The sequence below is a fragment of the Pongo abelii genome, chromosome 5 (genome assembly GCF_028885655.2).
Source record: "Pongo abelii isolate AG06213 chromosome 5, NHGRI_mPonAbe1-v2.0_pri, whole genome shotgun sequence".
Classification (NCBI taxonomy): Eukaryota; Metazoa; Chordata; class Mammalia; order Primates; family Hominidae; genus Pongo; species Pongo abelii.
The window spans coordinates 146,294,430-146,319,407 of record NC_071990.2 but is presented as its reverse complement, the minus strand read 5'-3'; the positions used below and the strand labels follow the sequence as shown (position 1 = coordinate 146,319,407).

The 24,978-nt window shown below is 37.0% G+C and overlaps 1 protein-coding gene across 9 annotated transcripts in view; it reads right to left on the bottom strand.

Moving 5' to 3' along the window:
* UTRN (utrophin) overlaps nt 1–24,978 on the bottom strand; it is a 573,989-nt gene that overhangs the window by 102,007 nt on the left and 447,004 nt on the right. For all 9 annotated transcript variants that reach the window (XM_063724628.1, NM_001372253.1, XM_024247835.3 and 6 more), the window contains 2 exon segments: nt 20,393–20,522; nt 2,607–2,875 (listed from right to left, as the gene is read on the bottom strand). In XM_063724628.1, the coding sequence (XP_063580698.1) occupies nt 2,607–2,875; nt 20,393–20,522 (399 nt within the window).

Sequence of the window (24,978 nt, the reverse complement as noted above, 5' to 3'; positions counted from 1 at the left end):
CACTTAAAATTAAGTTAGAAAGTGGCCAGTAGAAACAACATTCCTAACCATGAAACCAATGCCTATTACAGACTCAAGAGGTAAGATCTATCCCTGTCAAAATCATTTATAATCACTGTCTGTGGTTAGGCCTTGGGCAGGAAGAGTGGAGTCTACAGGAAAAAAGGTAAATGAGTCTTAGAATTGACAAATGCCACCTCTGAGCAAGGTCTAGAATCATTAAAACAACTTACTAAGAGCACTTAGAAATTGTAATTATGAGCATCCATATTCTTGATGTCCCCAGTAAAGAATGGAAGCTGCTTGGGAATAGACCCTCACTATTCAGCACACGACTTGCAATCCAAGAGAGACAGAATTCATTTCTATTGACAAAGGCCCACAAAAATGATATTTGAGCAATATTAAGCTAACACGGAATGGATAATGGAACTGGGATACTAAAGGAAAACAGTTTAAATTTAAATTGGCCACAAAATTATAGTTAATAATGTACCAAACTTAATTTAGAAGTAGTAGGTGTCGTAAACATCCCATTAGCTTTGCCCTCAGGTTTCCTCATTTCCACATTGTCCACTCTTTAAGTGGGGAGGCTCTTTAAGTCTCTTCAAGAGACTAGAGTCAGGGTGAGAACTATGAATGTTGTTAAGTTTGAAGTCAACACGTGTAAAGTAAGAAATATCACCAAACCCTGCAGCTACCAACATTTCAGAGACAGGGTAGAAGAAGGGATGCATACAAATTCATGGGAATTGCTGCAATATGGAAGGAGAAGAAGAGTTCAGATAGTTTTTTTCCATTGCTGCAGATTTGGCATTTTAATAGATGACAGAATGTGTACACACAGAAAAACACACAAATACAATTATATAAGAAGAGCAGTTGTATGGTAATAGAGGCATTATAAGTGTAAAAAATTCACAATTAATATAGAAGCACAGGGAAGGAGGAGGGGTGGGTTAGGGTGGACAAAGGGATTTTTCAGTCTGGACTTTGAAAAGGCCTGGGTCCCTCAGATTCAGCTTGAGAACAATTACAGAATTCAAATCCTTCAAGGTTTCTTCAGTCAGGATTTTAACTATATGTATTAATATTCTCTCCATGGGTAGGCACCTTGGAGGACTCAAGAACTGTAATTAGCTTTTAAAATCAACATCTTTTTATTTTTATCTATTAAAGATTAAAAATGAAATGCCAGAAAATGTTTTGAGATGCATATAATTTCACATAATAGCCTATTTTATTTCAAAAGATAGTAAACTTTTAAAAAATAGAATATAACTTCAAGACAGGCTTTAAAAATCTTTTGGAACAAAAAAGAAATTCAAATTTTTCCTCTCCAAAAATAATGTTTCTCTATATAAGCCACAGGTTAAAACATTTAAAAAGCTTTGACAAACAAGGTCTTTGGTTTTTGTTTTTCTTTTTATGGTCAGGTGTTATATGGCAATGAGGAGTCTTTCTATCAAGAAAGTTTATCTTTTGTTTTTGAAGAGCTTCCAAATTAAGGGGCTTGAGATAAGGCAAGTTTTAAAATGGTTTCAGAACTGCTGTGTGTTCTAGCATAAAGAACCTATTTATCATGTTATGACTGCACTTTCCTATAACAGAATAAAAGACTATGTGGCCTTCCTTGCCATAAAAACAGAACATCTGCTAGTATCAAAGGTGCTAACTGGAAGTCTGTTGGCAGGTGTGACTCCTAAGCCCTTCTCCTGCCAGAAGGTGTGTATTCTGTAAATAAGAACGATTAACGATAATTTTAGGGAGTTAACATTATTTGATTACCCCCAAGAATTTCGTTTTCCAGTTGTTTTGACATATTTAATAATATTTAGCAAAATTCAGTACTTATTTTTATCTGACTACACTGTCAGTGAGATTTGGGGTATACTTCATCTCTTGTATCTCTTATTGTCTAAATTTTATTAACTTTTTTTTCAGGAGATGTTCTAGAATATGGGAACCAAAGGGGAGGTAACCATAAGTCTAACAACCATAGCTTTGGGTAATTCCTGACTACAAACAATTTATAGCTAAACTAATTCTTCATTAATATACAATAAGATACAATTTATAGATGAGAGTTCCCAGTAAAAGAGTGTGCTTTTGATTAAATCTCTATCTCCATCCACCAATTTACAAGAGATACCGAGTAGAGAGGAACCTGGAGACTATACCATATGGACACAACTCTGCAAAATCCAGGCTCTGGGAATCAATACAAAACAAACAATTCAGTGTCTTTAACAAATAAACTGAAAAGGAAAAAGGAAGAGAGGGGAAATCTGGGGATTAAAAATATTTTTTAAAAATAGGTAAACCTAATCTATATTGTGTAGAGATGCACAGTTGAATAAAAAATAAAAATAAATGTAAATTATCATAAAAGTTACATTAGTTGTTATTTGGGGGCAGGGGGTTCCAATGAACCCCAATGAGGGTCATATGGAAAGCACCTGTCCTGACTCCTGATGGGTGGGGTTGCAGCGGCGTTGGCTTTGTAACAATCCCTTATAACAATTTATATATGTGGCACTCTTTATTTGTGTTATACTTAACAAGAAAACATTTCTTAAAAATCCTTCAAAGACAATGATGCTGACCATGATTTTTTCAATGTGATCCTGCAGCGAGTCAATGAGTAAGTCTCCCACGGGCTTCCAGCCATTCCGCACGGACTCTGCCTCCTTCATGTCAGCATCCAGGTCGTCCATAGCTCCCTGCAGGTCTCTGAGTTTCTCCAATGCCTTGTCCACTTGCTTTTGCCAATTGCTAGTTACAGCATTTAGACTTTCCCATTTTTCTTTGAGTTCAGAAGACTGTTTGCGCATGGCTTTGGCAATCTTTTGGGCTCTCTCCTCAGGAGTTAATTCTGTGATTAAAAAAAGAAAAAGAATAATTTGTATGTCTGATTATATATTCTTAATAGCCAAGTGTGAGTGTTACCATCGTTACTGAGAAATACAGAGAAAAAGTAAGAAAAAATTACTCTGGTAAAAATTGTCCAGGGTAAGAAAAAAATTCTCCATACTTCATCCATGAATTCTCTGCTATATCTAATCATACACTCAAAAGGAGAATAAAACAGTTACTGAGATTAATAAATTGACCCGGTTTCTGAATTTTAATATATTTGTAAAGCCACTGAAATGTAAGAAGATAACACAAGAAATAAACCAATTTTTCTTTATCATAAATTTAGTTACACAAAATCCAAAGACACTTTTTCATTTCAGTACTCTCAGAAGAAATGGTAAGTATAATTAATGAAGAATGACTATAAATTATAAGCAAAAACTCTCAGAAAATAAGATTAATTTATTGTGTTCCTAAAAATAAATAACTGAAGACAAATAACATACCTCAGATAGTGATCATCTCTCTAAGGCTGTTTAGCAGTTTAGTTTTAATAAAGGGCATCATCTGCAGCCCACAAACATTTTAGCAGGAAGATAGCAAGATTTCAAGGACCATCCTAAGTTTGTAATACAGCAAGGGGGCTTCTGCAATGCCTGAGATAAACTTAAGAGTTTCAGATAAAAATAGCAGGCATAACACATGGACAGGCCACAGGATGTGGGCTGGAACAGTCCAGAGGAGAAACAAAGGATACAGACAGAAATCAAAGTCAAGTTCAAAGCCAAGGGTCAGAAATATAAGAGATGGGGAGCTGGTAAAGCAAGGGCAGAGGAATGCAGTCAACACTGAGGAGAAATTCTCAAGACAGCTTAGAAAGGTCTCCAGCATGGCTCCACACTCCTGGGGCCTCACTATCTTCTACACCTTAAAAATACCTCCTTTCCTATCTAGCTGGTTTGATGGTGGTATCCAACTGTCCACTGCAAATAAAGAGGCAGTGCAATCGACATAAACTGTACATTAATTTGAGACAGAAAACACATTCTTCTTTGTGATAACATCTCATCTTTCAGTACACATCACATTAGCAATTTCCACTTCACCTCAAAATGTTCCAAATCACTTTGAAAATGATCATCATAAGATGAACTTCATCATAAAATGCACAGAAGCAAGCTCTCCTAAACTGTAACTTTCATCCTCAGTGTAAATTGGTCTGCCTGACTTTATTTAAATAGTATACAAAAGCCAAGTCAAAGGTGACAGAACACATATGTTTGTCTCTCTAAATTTCAAAAAAATTCTAGACATTGATATTTAGCAACCATAGAACTACAAGTTGTGCTGCTTAAGTGGTGGAAGTCTACAGGGAAACTTCAGAAATCTCTTGGCAGCTGAACTGAAGGAAAGAAGAGAAAACATCACAATCGGTAGACAGGCTGAATATACCAGTACAAGATAAATAAAGAAAATAAGTGAATTAGAGGCCAGGTGTGGCGGCTCATGCCTGTAATCCCAGCACTTCGGGAGGCTGAGGTGGGTGGATCACCTGAGGTCAGGAGTTGGAGACCAGCCTGGCCAACATGGGGAAACCCCATCTCTACTAAAAATATAAAAATTAGCCGGGCGTGCTGGTGGGCGCCTGTAATCCCAGCTACTCAGGAGGCTGGGCCAGGAGAATTGCTTGAACCCAGGAGATGGAGGTTGCAGTGAGCCAACACAGTGCCCTTGCCTGGGTGCCAGAGTTGAGACTCCATCTCAAAAAAAATAAAATAAAAATAAAAAAATAAGTGAATTAGATAAACAGGTTCAAGTAACCGTCTAGGAGCCGAGAGAAAAGCCTTAAAACATGCAACATGTCAGGATTGCAAAGGCTTCTGAGAAAGCAGCTCTCTGAAGGCCAGTGTATCATTAGAAAGGCAAACTTTATTTAAATCTTTATAACTTTAAGACATCTAGGCTGGGTGCGGTAGCTCACGCCTGTAATCCCTGCACTTTGGGAGACCAAGGCAGGTGGATTACCTGAGGTCAGGAGTTTGAGACCAGCCTGGCCAACATGATGAAACCCCGTCTCTATTAAAAATACAAAAAAATTAGCTGGGTATGGTAGCGCATGCCTGTAGTCCCAGCTACTCAGGAGGCTAAGGCAGAAGAATTGCTTGACCCCGGGAGGCGGAGGTTGCAGTGAGCCGATATTGTGCCACTGTACTCCAGGCTGGGCAACAAGAGCAAAACTCCATCTCAGAAAAAAAAAAAAAAGATAACTAAAAAATGATGAATATATAATACTTATATTGTATATATTTTATATAAATATAAAATGCTATGTCTAAGATAAAAAAATAATTCTTAGTCTCAGGAGAGGTGGTAACTTTTATGATTAAACACCTGTGTTTGTTAATAAGTCACTTGGGCTTTTTCAAAAATATATCTTAAGCATTGACTACTGTAAAAAAAAGAAATACACTACTCATTTCAGAACGGACAACTTAATTATGGTAATTTTCCTCAGATAAAGTAAAAACTCATTCTGTCAGACATTAAATAACCTGGCACGGGGAGGCCCATGGGTTCTTTGTCTTGTGACAAAACATCATCTGCTGCCTCTGATGTTTTTATCTTTCCTTAATGTAAAAATCTATTGATTGAGCAGTCCTTGTGCAGTATTTATTACATAATCCCCACTCAAGTAGCTACTCAGAAGAAAAGAAAAGCTCTATGTTCAATTCACCATCTGTCTGCCAGAAAGGAAACATATCAATGAATCACTTTTGAGTCAAAATAAGAGTTTCCCAGTACAGCAACAATCTCAGCTGAATGCATACTTTAAGCCAAGCACAGAGCAAAGTAAAAAACAAAACAAAAACTTTCTAGAAGTCTGTGAAACACATAAGAAGAAGTGACACGTGAAATATGAAGGTATGACTATTTGGGGTAAAATAAATAAAAAATAAATTCAAACATCTAAAAGGCAGAAAAAAATGAAAAAAAGGGAAATGATTGCATTCTTAAAAAAAAAAAGTCCTCTCATTTGAAAATCAAAGGACAAATGTTACTTGAGATTTTCTGAATAGGTATTTGTGGTAAATGCTAAAGCCCACCTACAAGTAGAAGTAGAGAATCTTCTCCACCAGTGAAGAACCCCGCTGTCATGTTAGGAACTACCCTCACAGTGAGGGACTGAGTGAGTTTTTAAGGCTGATAATCCAGGAACCCTCCCCCAAAAGGTACTGATTTCCCTGGTCAGCGTAAGGTCTGGCATGGATAGACAGATGCCAAAGCTCCCCAGGTGGTTCTAACAGGTTGTCAGGATGGAATGCGGCTAGCCTACTGGCATATAAATTGATTTCTCTGGACCACATAGCTGAAGCTCACAGGACGTTTCCACTCCCTTGGGTTCTTGTGTCAACGCAGAGCACAGTCACTAAATACTGGAGGCCAGAGAGCAAATGAAGCTCAGTGATAAGAGGGTAATCTAATCTGCATTGGGAAAGGCAGTAATAGAGGCTAATGCTAGAGACAGAGAAAACAGCAGGAGAAAACCAAATAAATTTGCTAGCAATTCTGAGACCAGAAGACTTTTTTTCCTATGTCACTTTCCTACCCTCTAAAGTGTGTGTGTGTGTGTGTGTGTGTGTGTGTGTGTGTGTGTGTGTATGCCCTGTCACTCTCCATTCTCCTCCCTTCAGGTCTTCCCATTGAACTGGCCAAAATTGGAGGGTAGAATTATATCACATACATATACACTCAACTACTCAGAAGAAAATATATATATTTATGTATAATATACATAAGTAAAATTATGTATATATTATATATAATTTTTATATATCTATATATTTAAAAATTATATATATATATATATAAACCATTTTTTTTTTAAGTCAGGGTCTTGCTCTGTTGCCCCAGCTGAAGTGCAGTAGCGTGAGCATGGCTCACAGCATCAAACTCCTGGGCTCAAGTGATCCTCCCACCTCAGCTTTCTGAGTAACTGGGATCACAGTTATGTGCCACAGTGGCCAGCTAATTTTTTTTTTTTTTTTTTTTTTTTTTTAGGGATGAGGTCTCACTATGTTACCCAGGCTGGTCTCAGACTTCTGGCCTCATGTGATCCTCCCACCTCAGTCTCCCAAAGGACTAAGATTACAGGCATAAGTCACTTCACCTAGCCTCTTACTTATACTTTTATATTTATTTATATTATATATTTATATATTCTGTATTATAAATATTATACTTATTTTATATTCATATTTCATAATTTTTAAATACCAATTTATTTATTGCATTACAAAGCTATTTCAGGGAGCACAGATAACTATCTTTTAGAAAGAAGAAACAGGAAGAAGACAAAGGAAGAGAGGAAAAAGGAAAGATCAATCCTGACGTTTTCTGTCATCCAATTACCTTTACTTCTTCAAATATGCAAATTAGTGGCACAGCATTTATGCCACGCTCTCCTTTATACTATGAGGAAAAAGACTATAATACACTTCCCTAGAATGCAAGTGAAAAACCAAAGCTGGACCAGGAACAAAGACTAGGATTTGGAATCAGTCCTGCTCCCATTTTGCCCATTGCCCCTAGGCCCGTTACTTGACCTGCCCAGCCCAGTTTTATCAAGTGCAAACCTTATTTTCTCATGCTAGAAAAATATTTTATTTCAAGAGTCTATTTTACCTCAATTCATTTATGTAAGAAGGTTGAGCCTCTGTATATCTCAAAGAAATCTTAATAGTAGAGGAAAAAAAACCCTTCCTTTGTGTGCTTACACAAAGTTATTTTTTAAATTTTAAAAATGAAACTATGTTTCTCCCATGAAATAATGATAGAAATTTATTAGAATTCACCCAGTGTTATTGTTTAATAAACATTTCCCATATGTATTGTATTTTTTTCTCAATTATGATATCAACATTTGTAATCTCCATTGTGGCTTTTCTACTCTTACGTTTTAAAGCCCAATGTCAAGAATGTTTTCTTTCCTTCCATATCGATTTTATAGTAGCCAGTCTAGAGATTGGTATGTCCTCAGTATATAATTACTTAATTGAGTTGGACTGAATAGAATTTTTAGTGCTCCTTTTTATTGAGAACATTCAACTTTACACTTTTAAGTGGACATATTTTCACTTCATTTTTCTTCCTCCTCATATCTGTGTAAAGCACTTATAAAAAAACTATTGTGAAATAGAAGGATCAACCTTACAAAGTCATTTCAAGTATGGTAATTCCAAATACCTTATTTATACTATTTGCTTTTTTGCATGTATCTATAATCTTATTGTTTTATTCTACCAAAAGATGAAAAGGAAATATTAAAACAATCGAGTAAAGAAAAAAAAATTCACAACTGACATTTTTACTGCTGGACAGTTGGGTAGAAGAAAAGATTAGGAGACTGTATGCCAGTTCCAATACTAACTAGTTATATAATCCTAGATATATTCCTTATCTCTTTCAACCTCAGTTAATATATAGAAAGCTACTGGCACATGTGTGGCACACAGTAGGCTCTTGAGGAAGGTTACGCTTTCATTCCTTTTTAGTATTTTATAACTAGCTCTGGGAGGCTTAGATATCTGTAGAGATTTTCACATAAGCAAACCAGGTTGATTAGCCAATAAGAACTCAAGGGAAAAGACTTGACTTGCTCTCTCTCAATATTTCTCTCTCTTTACCCCCCTCCTATTTCTCTCTCTCTTTCCTCACGACCAAAAGATGTTTCTGATTAAAATATTGGGAAATACATTATTTTCTAATTTTCTGATTAAGTGATTAAGATCCATTTAATAACTCTGAAATGTTCAATCAGTGTTTGAGAGGGCCCTGACCATTTCCTACTCTGTACAATAACTGATGACAACCACTCATTATAAGCCAGATTACAAGTACATCATCAAGTGCCATGGCTGATTAGTGCTTCTAATTATGTCCATTTAATAAATTATAAGGATGACAATAACAAGAGGCTACTGAGAGCAGATTCACCTGTTAATATGTAGCCTAAATCTTTCAATACAGATATGATAAAGATGGCATGGATTCATCCATGCTGCCAGTGGACTTCTCAAATTCTTTTTTTTTCTTTTTTTTAAGAAAAGAGAACATAGATATATTTAGGGAACATCAAGACCTCAAAAGTAAATAGATTTAGGGACTACCTTCCACAAATAGTAAATGCAAGTTATTAAGAGAGGGGACACAAATGGAGGGGAACTCAGAATACAAAACACACTGTGTAGGGAGCTACATGGTACCACGGACCTGAAGTCAACAGAGGCAGAACTGGAGTCTAAATACATTCAAGGTTTACTCTTCTTGTGAAGTGGCCAAAGTAAATAAGCCCAGTATTGAGTGGAGGAAGAAGCAGGGGCCAACCACTAGACAGATGCAACTGCAAGGAAAGAAGCAGGAAGAGCAAAGAGACCCTGGAACAGACAACCAGGGCCTCACTAAGCAACCTGAGATCTTTCCGTTTTCTTCATTCAGGAATAATCCCTGAATTTCCTCTAAGTAGCGGCAGTTTTGCGATCTATTCAAGTGAATTCCTTTGGGCTGGACATCAACAGATGGGTCACTGGGGGCAGGCAGGTGGCAATAAAAGGAAAGAGGAAAAGCTGAGAATGTTTCAGGAGGGAAAAAACATTTGTTTTGCCTACTACTGTATCCCGAGTATCTAGAACACCCCCCTTGTAAATGGTAGGCACTCAAAACGTACTTGTTAAATGCATAAATCAATCTCTATACAATATCTTTAACTATAAAAAGAAAATAAAGAAGAAAATTCTCCCCTTTCTCCTTCAAGAATCAAAGGACAGGAGTTTTAGATTCAAAGTCTTTTATTTCTTGCCACACGACTGCCCATCTCTCCCCAGGCTGCTTCCCAGCTAAACACAGCCCCTAGTGATTGATCGAGCTACAAAGAAGTCTGGAGCTTTCTATCCATGCTCTGCCATTCTTATAAGTTAAATATGGCTTATGTTTATGTACTGCCAAAATAAGTGATGAGTTTAATTGAAGAGGAGAATTCATGCCTTTGCTAGGATTATACTTCTTAAAAAATGGCAAAACCTCTAATTCTTGGGAGATTCCAGTTTTCTACTAAGAACAACAACAATCACAAAAAATAAGGACATTATATCACACTAAAAGAGCCTTGTATCCTCCGGTCCTTTATGTTTAAATCAGAAAGTAATGTCTCAGATGCTGATTATAATAAAATACACACGTGTAAACTATTGCCATCTTTTTATGAGGCAAATGTGATTTATGAATGGCTGTAACACTGATTAGAGAACATAACAGATGGTAAACAATTAATTGAAAATGCTATGTCCATCAAACAAACCTTTATCATCTAATTCTTCATGAAGACTGTTGTTTATTTAAATGAGATTTTATTACTACGGTAGGAGTTAGCATGAAAAACATTTTCCAAATTTTTACCCAATTGATGGGCTTACTCAGCTGGCTCACTGTATTTTAGAAAAGGTGAAGACTAGATGCATTATATTCATACAGATATTATAGAACTTTAATTTGTGAAAAATCACATTACTGCTCTGTAGTTAAGAACACTGGAAAAGAAAGTAACTATATTTTTCTGTGCTTTTTCATGCATTACAACTTTACTAATCTAATTTGGACTTGAGAAGCTAATGAAATTCTTGTCGTGGTCTATAGGCCTGAAAGCAATTACTTATACTTCAAATTTTTATATGAAAATTAAAAAGACAAAGTCTAATATTGCCTAGACACCTTCTCCCTCGGTGTTAGGAAATCAGTGAACTGTTTATGATTCCATTATGCAGGGTGGTATTTCAGTGAAGAAAGAACAGTAATAAAGAAAAAAGCAAAGAGTTATAAACATATTCAATTACTGTGTGAATTATTTTAAAATCGAAGAAAACAGAAAATAAAATGTTTCTATTGAATAGCTACAAATACTAATTATTATGGAAGTAGTTTAAGATAGTACACTATGGCAGTTAAGAGCATCAAGTTTTGTGATATAAGCCTTAGTTTGTATTTTGGTTCTGTCACATAGAAGACAGTAGGCCTCTAAGCCTCTCAGACTCTCAGTTTCCTCATCTGTAGAATGGGTGGTAAGTATTCACCCTTCAAGGAATTATTATGAGAATGCAATTAAACAAGGCAGGTAAGTTTCTTGGCACAGTGTGTGGCACATGGTCAGCACCCGTGAAATGCTGGCTTGTTGGGAATGTCTGCATTTACTACCATTTTTCATTTTCCCCTTCCTTTATGGGATTGGATACTTCCTCCATTTAACATGATATTATGAAGAGGGTCTGCCAATCCTAGCAGACCCTGAGTCCCATCTTACTCAGGCCAAGTCAACCAGAGCCCTCTCCTGGAATATTCTGGATCTAAAGAAGGGTGAGCCCTTCCTGGTATGAGGTTGTGAGCTATACAGTCATAGGAAAGCTAAGAAAATGAAAACCCGTACAGAGAAGCAGAGAAGAAGACATGGAGAAAAGCCTTCTGGGTGGTATTGCAGTCCCTGTGGTCAGCTACATCTCTACTGTAGCTCGGTTATGGAGGCCAATGCCTTCCCCTTCATGCCTACACTTAGGGAAGCTGTGTGCCTGTCATTGACAATGAATGAGGCTCCAATTAATAAAGTTGTTATGAGGAAAACAAAAGCCCTGGGAGAAAACACCCATTAGTTTTACTAGCCCAGTTACTTCTATTAACTAATGTGTAATTTGTCCTCATTTTATTACATACAAGAAAATAATGTTGTAACCTTAAGTTATATGGAGAATACAAAAGTAACTTCTACTAAACTATATAATAATTTCAAATCTTCACTCATTTAATAACTATGAAATTGTATTTGCGTAAGTTTGCTAATACTGGCATATAAAGTGGACTGACATAGTGGACTGAATATGTCACTTATCAATTGTTTGTTATATCACAAAATATATGAGATTTTACAGGGAAGAAAAATACTCTTAATACTTGGCTTTCTAAAATATCAGGAAATATTTAAAAATTAAACAGCATACCCTGAGTTAAATATTACATACTACTAAACATACACAGCCATCTGTCAAAGGACCAAAGAGGAAAACATTAACCCATACATACTTTTTCATCTGAAAAATTATTATTAACTATTCATCACATATACATTCACATACAACTATATAAAGTTGTATATGCATATACACACATACACAACTATACCCACTATACTCAACTATACATGCACAAATAGACTAAATTAAGTAATAGCTGGGTTTTTCTATGATTATTAATAAAATATTTAAGTTAAGCAAAATTGACTGCTCCAGGCTGAAACGGAAATGATATTCAGGCAGCTTAAATAAAACAGTAGTTGTAGTAACAGTAATGCTTTAACTGGAATAACTTTTAAAGATGATTCCTGAGGAAACTGGTGAATAAAATAATGTAATCTCTTTTTTAATCTAAAAATATCAAAAGCAGAAGACAGGTGTATTCTCCATACATATGTATACAATGAATTGTGTAATTTTCTAAACACATTTAGAGGTGAGATAGCCTATAAAATTGTTAGCAGTTTTATTTAGTGATTGATACCTTAGCTTTAAATCATAAAGTATGTTTGGTGGGGGGTGCTTGTGCATGTGCGTGCCTGCCTGCCTGCATCTGTATGTGGTGTGGAGAGAGGAAGACCGACAGAAGGCTCCAACTCCCCTGTGCAGATCTGACTTTTAAACTGAACTGAAGGTAATGAACAGGAGAGAAGGCACAAATATTCCCTAATTCCCTCTGGAGGTTTGGGGGTAGGGGTGGGTGAAGGCTGTCGTCTCGCACAGCTTCATTGTGCAGCAGTGTGGTTCACACAGGAATTCTGATCTAGGACTGAGAACAGCCAGGGGAGGTTGGCAGCACAAGGGAGAGACCAGAAAACATGGATGCAAGGTTAAGAGGCTCTAGACATTGAGATCAAGGAGGAGCTAGGAAGTTAGGGGCCAGATGGCCGTCAGTGAACACAGATAGAGGAGATAAAATTGAAGGGATGAGTCAAAAGCCAGCCAAAATCCAGAGGTAAGGAAGTCACTGTCATAGACGCATAAGGCTCTGTTCTTTGCATCTACCTTTCATTAGCTGAATGACTTTGGTCAGCACCATAATATCTTCTTGGCCTTTGTGTTTTTATTTTTTAAAAAAATCATACTGTATGATCGGCTTAATTCATTGGGATAGACAGGAGAATGAATATGAAAGTCGCTTGAAAAGTACAAAAACAATGCAAAGGATGAGAGATTGATTGTTGTACTGTGATACTTTCTGACACATACAAACTAGGGATTAAAATCAAATGAAAAACAGTTCAATTGCATTAAAAGGAAAAAGTATACATTGACATGATACAAATTAAATGAAATTAAGTATTTCCATATTGCTCAAACAAAAGTCAGGGACTACTGACAAAGTTGTGAACTTGGTAAAATTTCTACAAGGATTCAGATAATTTTAGTTCGGCTAAAAATCATATTTACTTAATAGCCATTTATAAGCAGAAATCTGAGTAGCTGAGTTTTCCAAAGAGCTACTTTTTACCCATTTAGCCCTATTTTATTATGGTTACCATTTTGGAAGAAAATTTACTAAAATATAATATAAATTCCTATGCCTTCTCTTAACTGATTTATATTCTGCCTTCAGAAATACACACACCATAATTCACAGCTTCAGTTTTCTTTTACTGTTGAAAGTCCCAAAGACTAAACTGGTTTTGTTTTATTTTAGGATTATTGCATATCTTTTTATCATTTCTTTCTCCTCATTGCTGTCAGACAGCTGGAGTCATTTCTCACCATTAATCTTTGTCCCCGTCCTGTCACTTCATTTTGCTACTTACCCATCACTCACCGGACACCAAGTTCATACAGTCACACCAGTGTCTACAGTAGAAGTTAATACCTCTGACAAGTACTTCAGTGGCTTTCCCATGATCTAAGAAAAGGATCTGCACTATGTTTTCCGTACAATCTCTATCCTGGCTGCTCAGATCATTTTTTTACACTCTTTCAGATTCTCCATCAATGAGGGTAGTCACTAAAAAAAGAGGGAAGGGCCGAGCTTCAGACGCAGACATTGGAAAACACAGCGAGAGAGACCACAGGGTGCCAGGGAACCATGGCAGAGAGCTCGGGAAGGGAAAGTGTCCAGGAAGACACAAAGCCCCAGCAGAGCCAGCAGGATGACCAGCAGCTGCGTGGGCAAATGAGGCAAGCGTTGGAAATCAGGTCAGAGGACCTACAGGCAGAAAACTGGGATGGGCAATGGGGCAAAGGCAAGGAAGACCACTACCTGCAGAACGTCGTGAGGAGCCTGGCTTCCAACGAACCTCAAGAGTGGAGTGAAGAGAGGCACAAGGTGGGGCCGGATGGAAAAGCTGAGGCCAAATTGCTGTGCAGCCTTCTGTGCCAGGTGGAGGAGCTCAGATCCCATGGCATGCACTACGGGCAGTTTTTATCCCCAGGAAACCTCATGCCAGGTTTGTGCTTTAGGTTTATCATTTTGGGAGTTATGTTAATGGAGAAATGCCAATTAAGAATATATTGAAATAGGCCTAGCATAAGATTGGTATGGAGGAACCTAATGTGGAATGGTCAATTAATAATGATTTTTAAATACTTAAAAATACATACAACAGTATAAGATAATTAGTAATAGAAAAAAAATTTAAAGGAACTGGAAGAAAAAAAGGCATTGGAGATAAAAATCATGGAGGAAAGTGTTTTCTAGAATGGTTACTTAAAAGAAAAGAGGTGACTCCATATTGGTATGTCCTTATAGCATGGTACACATCACATACTCACAAAATGCTTATTAAATAGAACTGAAAAAAATCACCTGATTTCTTCCTGATCTAACCTCTCCAACATTGAGTACTTCAGCATCAAACAGGATAACTAATGTTCAAACGCTTGCTATTTCTAATAGCAGATGTACATAAATCATGGTAAACAACAAAAGTATAAAAGCTATTATGGATAGTTTTCTTTGATTTATTTTTAACAAGTAAAACCTGCCAGTGTTATAGAAAATAGTATCAGGAAAAGAGGCAGTATGAAAATTGCTAATCATAAACAAACAACAACAACAAAAAAACATAAAGTTAAATTGACATGACTTCTTTTTTTCTTGCCCCCACAAATGTAGTATTAAAAACATGGGGCTTAAAACATCCTGAATGTCACAGTAAAATAAGAACTCAAAAGCCAGTATCTTTTCTTTTTTCTGTGTATCTTTCTAGACATTTTATTAGGGATTTGAAACATGCATGCCCAAATGTACAGACTTCCTCACCAACACTATGAATGATGCATGACTAGAATGTTCATGAAACTTTTTTTAAAATTATACAATATCGTTTTAACCCTTAAATGACTGACCACTGAGAAGAGTCTAGAATAATGTGGAGTTTTAGTGATGTAATACTTTGTGCTGCTTTAAAGTAGCTTTTTATAAACTTTGCAAAGTACTAGGGAAGCAAAGAGACAAGAAAAGCTGACTGAAGGTGGATTTTAAATTGGATAAGATGAGACAAGTGAACTTCTTATTTTTTTCTCCAAGCTTAAAAAAACAAAACTGTACTAGCACCTTCTTTCTTGTTGTATGAAGTTACAATGTTCTGCCTGACTTCCCAGGTCCTCTGCAGTCTGAACCATTCAGCACATACAACCATCTCATCCCCATCTGCCGTCCAGGCATAAGACTCTGGCAACCAGGCCAGGCTGTCTACTGACTCCCCAAAATACAGCTGCTCTTTCCTTATGGCTGAGCTGTTCTGCTAAGGATCCTCTTCCCCAGCATGGCCATTCCTCTTTCCCAAACTTAATCACTTCCTACCTGTCCATACCCCTAAGACTAGCTCAGGAATCAACCTCTCCACTCTGACCCTCAGAGTCCTTCTCTCCTGGAAAGCCCGCATCACTTAGAATCCTCAGGACACAACTGAGTGCATGAGTATGGACAGTTTTACATTGCTTGCTTTCTCACCCTCTGTGCTAGTCTTGATCTCCCACTAAATTGAAACCCAGGAACACGTCTTATACTTCTTTATCCATCTTGGACAGTGCTCAGCTCATGCATGCATTCATTCAAACACTACGTAATAAGCACCTACCATGTACCAGATAGTATTCTAAATATTACAAAATACAGCAGTGAAAAAAAATAACCCTCTGTCTTCATGGAGCTTACATCTACAAGGAGTGGAATGAAAGAGACAATAATAAGAGACCAGGTCAGAAAGGTAACGTGGCACCCCCTGGCATAGAGTCTGTGAGCAATTATAAGAATTTGACTTTCCTGAGTCACATGATATCACTTACATATTCAAGTGGTCCTTACGGCTATTGTGTTGGAAATCTCTAATATGGGAGCAAAGGCAGAGCAGGGAGATGAGTTGAAGGAACCTGCAATCATCCAAGGGGTAGTAGGGGCTTAGACCAGGAGAGCATAGTAGATGTGGTGATAAAGGATCATATTCTAGGTACATTTTGAATGTAGTGATGACAGGACTGGCTGACAGAACGGATTTGGGTAACAAAAGGACAAAGGAGCCAATAGCAGCCCAATGGATTTTAGCCTGAGCAACCCAGAAGATGGAGGTGCATGAGGTAAGATGCAAACACTGCAGGAAGAATGGACTCAGGGTGACGGGAAGGGGCAGGGGTTTCTTGATAGATATAGGAAAGGAATTTCATAGATGTTGAGCGCTTATTCTAGAAAAGTTGGGATTTATTTCCATTTCGTCTTAAAAACCAATAATCCAATTACTCTACTGCTGATAATATCACTTTCTCCCATCTACAGTTATTCTTTATAGACTCGAGATTGTGAGGAAAAGCAAGTACTGATGAATTCAACTCTTTCAAAGAATTCTCTACAGTTTGGGCTTGTTTCCTTTTTTAAAAAATTTTTGTGGGTACACAGTTAAGTGTATATATATTTATGCGGTACATGAGACATCTGGGCTCATTTTCCTTGTTGTTACATATGGTGACGGTGGCGGGGGGAGGGGTGAGAGAGGAATCATTGTTAACCATCTAGCTCATAAAAATGTTCTTGTAATAGGTTGTATATAAAGTCAGAATAATAAATAAATGAATTTCTTTACACCTCTTATTTACTCAAGCAGTCATGTACTCTTCATCAAACTTTTATTGAGTACCTGATATATACAGGCATTGCACAGGTTATAAAATGCTCAAAACTGGATTCCTCAACTTAGGGCAAGTAAGAAAATTTTAACATCTGAAAATCAATACAAATAAAAGCTGCATATGTTAGATATCCAACAGGACTGGGCTGAGACCTGAGCAGTTCATTTTTCCTCAATGGACCTCAGTTTTCTCATCTGTTAAGTGAGCAGCCTCGGACTAGTTCATCTCTAAGGCTCTTAACCATTCTAATATTGTATACAAAGGACATAAGCAAGCCTTAAAATGTTCTTTTGAAAGAACTTCAAAAGATGAAAGAAGAGAAGGTAGCACATCCATGACAAGACAGTTCCAAAATCATTCAAGGAAGTAGATAGTATAGATTGGTTATGGAACTATAAAAATGGTAGTAAAAAATTTGTTGAAAAATCAGGAGGGCTTCAATGACAAAGTTTTTTTTTTTTTGAGATGGAGTTTCGCTCTGTCACCAGGCTGGGTTGCTATCTCGGCTAACTGCAATCTCTGCCTCCCGGGTTCAAGCGATTCCCCTGCCTCAGCCTCCTGAGTAGCTGGGACTACAGGCATGCACCACCACGCCTGGCTAATTTTTTGTATTTTAGTAGAGACGGGGTTTCACCGTGTTAGCCAGGATGGTCTCAATCTCCTGACCTCGTGATCCGCCCGCCTCGGCCTCCCAAAGTGCTGGGATTACAGGCGTGAGCCACCGCGCCCGGCCGAAAGCAGTATGTTTTCCAAACAGCAGCAATGTACAAGGATTGTGGTCCATTTGATCAAATGTGCTATATTCAAAATAGACCTAAGCTCAGCAAATGATATCTTCAGAGTGCAACATATGTGCACAGAAATCACATTCGTGTACTTTAATCAGTAGTCTCAATTATATGCCTAATTGCTGCATGTTTTCATTCAAGGTGATGATCCAAAGATTTTTAAAATAAATATTATGCTAGGCTGGGCACAGTGACTCACGGCTGTATTCTCAGCACTTTCGGAGGCCAAAATGGGAAGATGGCTTGAGCCCAGGAGTTCATGACCTACCTAGGCAACACAATGAGATTCCATCTCTACAAAAACTTTTTAAAAAGATAGCCTGTAGTCTCAGCTACTCAGTAGGCTGAGGTGGGAGGATTGATCACTTGATCCCGGGACGTTGATGTGCAGTGGGCCGTGATTTCACCACTACACTCCAGCCTGGACAACAGAGCAAAACCCTGTCTCAAAATAATATATAAAATAAAATAAAACAATAAATGTCATGCTGGAGGCCAAGATTTTTTTCAGTATGCAATGGAAAGTCAAGAAAGATGTATAATCAGGGGAGAAACATGAATATGATTACATGATAAGATTTACTTATCAGTAGTAGACTAAAGTGGAAGAGAGAGAATATATGGGCAAATACTACGTGTTGCACACAGATGACAGAACAATGCAATGGGACTGATGCTACCAAAAGTAGCAACGGATTCTGCCTAAAACTATTCTAAATCTACACACAAAAGGCTGAGAATGTGGAATTAATGGCAGTATGTGTGTGCACATGAGTATGTTGTGTGTATATATACGTGTCTGTGTATACATTATATATATATATATAACAGAGTACTCAGAAAGAATAATTCTTCAAAGATAGAAATAACAAATATAAGGCTGAGTGCAGTAGCTTACGTCTGTAATCCCAGCACTTTGGGAGGCTGAGGCAGGCAGATCACTTGAGGCCAAGAGTTCGAGACCAGCCTTGCCAACATGGCGAAACCTCGTCTCTACTAAAAATACGAAAACTAGCCGGGCGTGGTGGTGGACACCTGTAGTCCCAGCTATATGGGAAGCTGAGGTATGAGAATCACTTGAACCTGGGAGGCAGAGATTGCAGTGAGCCGAGATCGCACCACTACACTCCAGCCTAGGTGATAGAGTGAGACTCTGTCTCGAAAAAAAGAAAAAGAAAAGAAATAATAATTATGAGTGATTTGTAGACCACTGGATTTGGTGAAAAGTAGAAGACTCAACAACGACTTAGCTTTCTAACTGTAAAGACAGTGATACCACCAGCAGAAAACAAAAAGAAATGCTAGACAAGTTAAGTGTGCTCTGTGTATGTGTACGTATGTGTATACATACACACACCTATATACAACTAGTTTCAGAGAGTAAAAAGATTATGGTCTTGATGGGAAATTTATTTGGACTGAAGAAGGTTCCTTGAGTAAGATTCAGTAGGAAAATGGCTACCTGTCCATATGTCTGATCCAGTTCCAGTTATAGTCAAAGAAAGCATTTTCTAACTATGCCTCCCTTACAAGTAATAAATGTTTATGATTTACACTGCTGGACACAGCATGAGGCAATCTTTCAGGTTTGCTGTTACTATGTGAATTGAATGATGAAAAACGATTTTGAATGGCATGTTTATTTTAAAAAATGCATCAGAATGATTTTATTGTCAGCAGTGAAAAATCACAATACAGATATATATTGGACCCAGAATTCATTACACATTTTCTCTTAAGTTTACTACGTGATATATTGCTATTTGTTAGGAGGGTAGTTACTGTTTCAATTTTAAGCTAAAGTATATAAATGTTACAGGTTATTTTTAAATTAAACAAATGTTGTCTGCTTGTAAAAGAAAAGTATTTTGGTGTCTAATTTTTAAAAGTAACCTTACGTATAGATATTTAAATATTTTATATATTTACTATTATATTTTAATAAATTTCTTCTACTTGCAATTATTTATCACATAACATGTTTAAATATAAGAAATATATTTTTTTGCTAGTAAATTTGCTAGTAAGGTAGTTATTATTTAAATTTTAAGCCAAAGTAAATAACACACAGGGTATTATTTTTAAATTAAAGAAATGTTGTCTGCTTGTAAAAGAAAGGACTTTGGTGTGTCATTCTCAAAAGTAATCTTACTTATAGATCTTGAAATATTTTGTATATTTACTATATTTTAATAACTTTCTACTACTTGCAATTATTTATCATGTAACTTGTTTAAATATAAGAAATACAAATTTTTATTTCTTATAGAAATTATTTTTATAGTTACATTACACTTTTTGGACAATCTATTTTTTTCTGCAGTTAATTTCCTTTAAAATTGATATTGAGGTATACAAAAATTTTATTTTCTTAATTTAAGAATCTAGATACCTGTGAATTAATGACATATTTGAATAAAGTAACACTTAGAAGAAAAGATTTAAATATTAGATCCTAAAATGCTGTAAGGAAATTTCCTACTTGACTTTGGGTTTTTTGTTCTCCTAGCATGTGTTTTTATGATGTAGTGGAGAAACCAGTCTCACCTGTTTTTGATTGTAGGTTTCTTCTTGGTTCTTCAGGGGCCTCAATTGGCTGATCAGCCAAGAAAACTCGGGCCTGGTCGACAGCATTCAGGATGGAATATTCTTTCTCCTTTAACTCCCGTCTCAGGGCCTTTCAAAAGAGAAGCAAAAGTTGAGTTTGTAACCTCACGTGTTCACCAAATTATGGGACATCTTCAACTATACCACTTCTGACCACACTTAGCAAGAAAATGACTAATAGCAAGCATTTCAGCTAAGTTAGAAGCCAAAATGTAAATTTTATAGATATGAATGAAGAAAAATACAAAGGAAAAAAGATAATTTCTGTAAAAGTTAAGTATACAAAAAAAGAAACAGCTTTAAAATGTTCACCTAAGGGAAACTGTTACAGTGTATTTGAATTTACACAAAATGTACTTTTAGGATTTTCACTGATGTCAGATTGATAAAATATAATAGCCTTTGCTAAGATACTTTTTTCTTGTAAGACTGACTGACAAAAAAATAACATCCAATGATACAGAGAAAGGTAATTTCACAAGTAGCAATAAGATCCTCAGACAGGTTTTACATTATTCAGAATACATTAAGAAAAAAAAATGAAGCGATGGAAACAAAGTACATACATGAAATCAAAAATAAACCAATGAGGGCACATACAAAACAGTCTCCAATTATCTTAAAATATGTTCCATCTCTCATGCTGAGGCAATTACTATTTTTCTTTTGTGAGGTTTTTCATGCAAATCTATGATTCTCAGAATAGTTTCTCTTTAGCACCTTTGTTCTTTGAAGTGGAGCTAAACTTTCACCCCTGCACCTATAAAAACAACCAAACTCCTTCAGTGACTGCTGCAAGATAAGAGTAATGAAGATTTTCTCAGGTGCAATTTTAATGCTGTTGCCAAATGGAATTTGTTAATATTGTTATCCTCTTAAAATTAAACACATAACCACCCACTGGCTCTAATATTTTGCCTTCAGTGTAGTTCCCTGGCAACCTATTATGAAAAGTCAGACTTTTATTTTCTAAAATACTGAACTTTCATTATATTTCAGAATGAATAAAATCTTTCCTTTTGAAGACAACTAAATTTTTAGTAGTATTTGACATCACTATGTTGAGATGCTACAGTATTTGCAGGCTAGATCCTTTTCTTCCATAGTCAATAAAAGGTAAGAATGAAAAAATCTAGAAATACCAGAATAGTCATCTTATATAAAAATATGGATCTAAGCAACACACACACACAAAAACACTGGTAATGAAGCTGACAGAGAATAATGGGCTACATTTTCTATATCCAGAAATTCTCATGATAGCCTTTAGGAAATCTAAAGATTCAAGGAGGATTTAGCAGTAAATCAAGAGTAGAGTGCTTGATTGAATAAGGCCATGAAGCATGCACACGCCACCCATTACCCTCCTCAAGTACTACTCTAGAAACCACTATTACTGATAATTTTCCTACACGTGTATAGAGGAGATAAGTCATAACATGGTAAGCGTACTGGAAAGTGCGCTTGGACTAACCAAAGTGTAGCTTAACCCTCACAGATGGGGAGGGATGAGAAGAGCTGACAAGAACTAGTGAGAGATGGAGTGACAAAAATGCTATTTTTTTGTGTGTAAGCATTGTAAATATTATTTTGACTTTTAAACTATACAATTATTACTTTGATAAAAAATGTAAAATGAAAGAGCAAAGTGAACCAAAAAACCCACAATTAAGATATAGTGGTGTAACACAGGATATAGGATAAAATAAGACTTTCTCTAAAATGCAAAGGTACATTTATATGTCCTTCCTAGATCCATAAAACCAAAGACTGACAGCGAAGCAAGCACAAATCAACTAAATTCGCACAGCAATTATCACTGATGAGCATTAAATGACTATGTTGGTGGGTGGGGGGCGGGTGGTGGGGGCGGGGATAACAAACCTTCCATCATCTCCTATTTAACAAATGCAGCTTGTGAAGAAATTGCAGGATGTGACATTCAGGAAATTAAAAAAAAAAAAAGATTATATACATCTGGCACTTAAAGTTTTAATATATGAAAATAAAAAGATACAAGAAAAATGGAAAAAAAAAGATTTTTAATCCAAAAAAATACACATTTATAAGTCTTGAGCCAGTTCTTTAACTTAGATTATTACGTTGTTAGAGCAAGAAGCTCTAGAGGAATAAAAATATTCCTAGCATTTACTTCCATAATCACCTAAAAATATATAATAATGACATGAAAAATCATGTTACTTAAAAAATAGTGAAAAACAGCAGGTAATATAGCAAAATTATTTTTTTTAATTTTAGTGGTCAAGATATTTCCTAAATCCAAAAAATATGGGGGCAGTAAACATTCTTTTCTTTTTTTGAGATGGAGTCTCACTCTGTCACCCAGGCTGGAGTGCAGTGGCGTAATCTCGGCTCACTTGCAACCTCTGCCTCTCAGGTTCAAGTGATTCTCCTGCCTCAGCCTCCCAAGTAGCTGGGTGCCCGCCACTGCACCCAGCTAATTTTTGTATTTTTAATAGAGATGGGGTTTTACCATGTTGGCCATGGTTGGCCAGGCTGGTCTCAAACTCCAGACCTCAGGTGATCCACCTGCCTTGGCCTCCCAAGTGCTGGGATTACAGCTGTGAGCCACCACACCCAACAAGGAATAGTTTGTTGTTTTTTGTTTGTTTGTTTTGTTTTTTGAGACAGAGTCTTGCTGTGTTGCCCAGGCTGGAGTGCAGTGGTGCGATCTCAGCTCACCATAGCCTTCACCTCTACCTCCCGGGTTCACGCCATTCTCCTGCCTCAGCCTCCCAAGTAGCTGGGACTACAGGGCCCCATCACCACGTCTGGGTAATTTTTTGTATTTTTAGTAGAGACGGCATTTCACTGTGTTAGCCAGGATGGTCTCCATCTCCTGACCTCGTGATCCGCCCACCTTGGCCTCCCAAAGTGCTGGGATTACAGGCATGGGCCACCGCACCTGGCCCAGGAGTAGTGAAGATTCTTAAAATGCTGTGCAAGGCCTGTGCTAGATTTCTTCCTGGGGAAGCAGAAGTTCCAGGAATGTATGGATTTAATGCAAGCCACTGAAGAGAAGATGAAGATCTTAGAACACCTCTTCACTCTGGTTTATCAAATAGTAGGAAGAATTCACACAATGGTATTTAGAATTTAGCACAAAAGATCAACCAGAAAACACCAATAGGCAATGATGTGGAAAGATTAAAAACTGAGAAAAGACGGGACATAAAGGCAAATGACTCAGAGAAGGAAGAGCAGAGGCAGAACTGGCCCTCTGGAAATATAAAACTATTACGGGGCATATATTTTACAGGCAAATCCAGATCTTTTGTTGGAGAAAGAAGACAATATGATCTGTGCAACTTAGGTGTACAGTAATTTCTGATTAGGAATTCTAGACTATTAATAGTCCACAAAATGTGCACTGTGTAGGGGTGTGGGGAGGGAAGAGGGCAAAGGAGAGATTTGTCTTGGAACTTCTTTTTAGATTTCAAAAATTGAAATGGAAATGTGTATATATTGGTCTATAGAAAGCATACTTTGGAAAACCAACCTATCAACTTCCTTTATGGATGGAATTTTATTAGTTTAACATGGAGACTCTCACAATAGAGTAATCTCTTTGGCTGGCTGTTTGCTCTGCCTGGAAAGCTCTTTCCCTAGATTTAGCCATATCACAGATTCCCTCATCCTTTTTAAAGCTGTCTCTTAGATAAAATATAAGCTCCACTAGACCAGGGACTTTTTCTGTTTTTGTTCAGCATGGTAAACAAAGCACCCAGACTAATGCCATGTCTGGGACCTAGTAGAGCCTTGGGGGATCTGTAATGCTTCCTGGGGGAGGTGGTGCGTAAATTGAGTCTTGCAGAGAGGGAAAGGTACTCCCAGCAAAGGAAACTAAACACTAGCAGAGAATGCAGGAGTGTCACAGTGTGTGCCCTCAGGGAACTACAAAAACTTCAATACTCAGAGAGCGGTAGCAGCTGAAGCTGAAGGTGTGGGCGGAGGTCAGGCCACAAAGACCACTGCACTGCTTCTTATGCACTGAGACTCACTCAACCCAATCATGGGCTATGGGAAGCCTCTGACAAGTTGGGGGGTATTGTCAGATTTTTATTTTTGTTTTTTATAATACATCATTGTCAGGTCTCCTGGATTCATTAAAAGCAAGTCTGAGTCTTAGATTGTATTTTGCTTCCTAACCACATTAAACTCCAGTGCTTCAGAAAAAAAAAAAAAAAAAAGAAATCCTCTCTGCGCAGGGTGCTGGCTGGAGAATGTCTTGCGAACTCCTTTGATATGCCAATGTAGGGAAGTACAGGAGGCAAGCCTGGGCAGGTGGGAACCACGCCAAGTAAGTACAAATACGGGGCTCTGGCCCTCATGCCAACACACCACCCAAATATCCTACAAAGCAGCATACATATGATAATTTCCATTCATATCCTATTTTGTAAATTTAATTTTGTTATTCAATTTGTCCTATTTCAATTATATTTAATTGTATGTCAGAAATAGATTTAACTTTCAACAGTTTTATACATATAATCATTTCACGC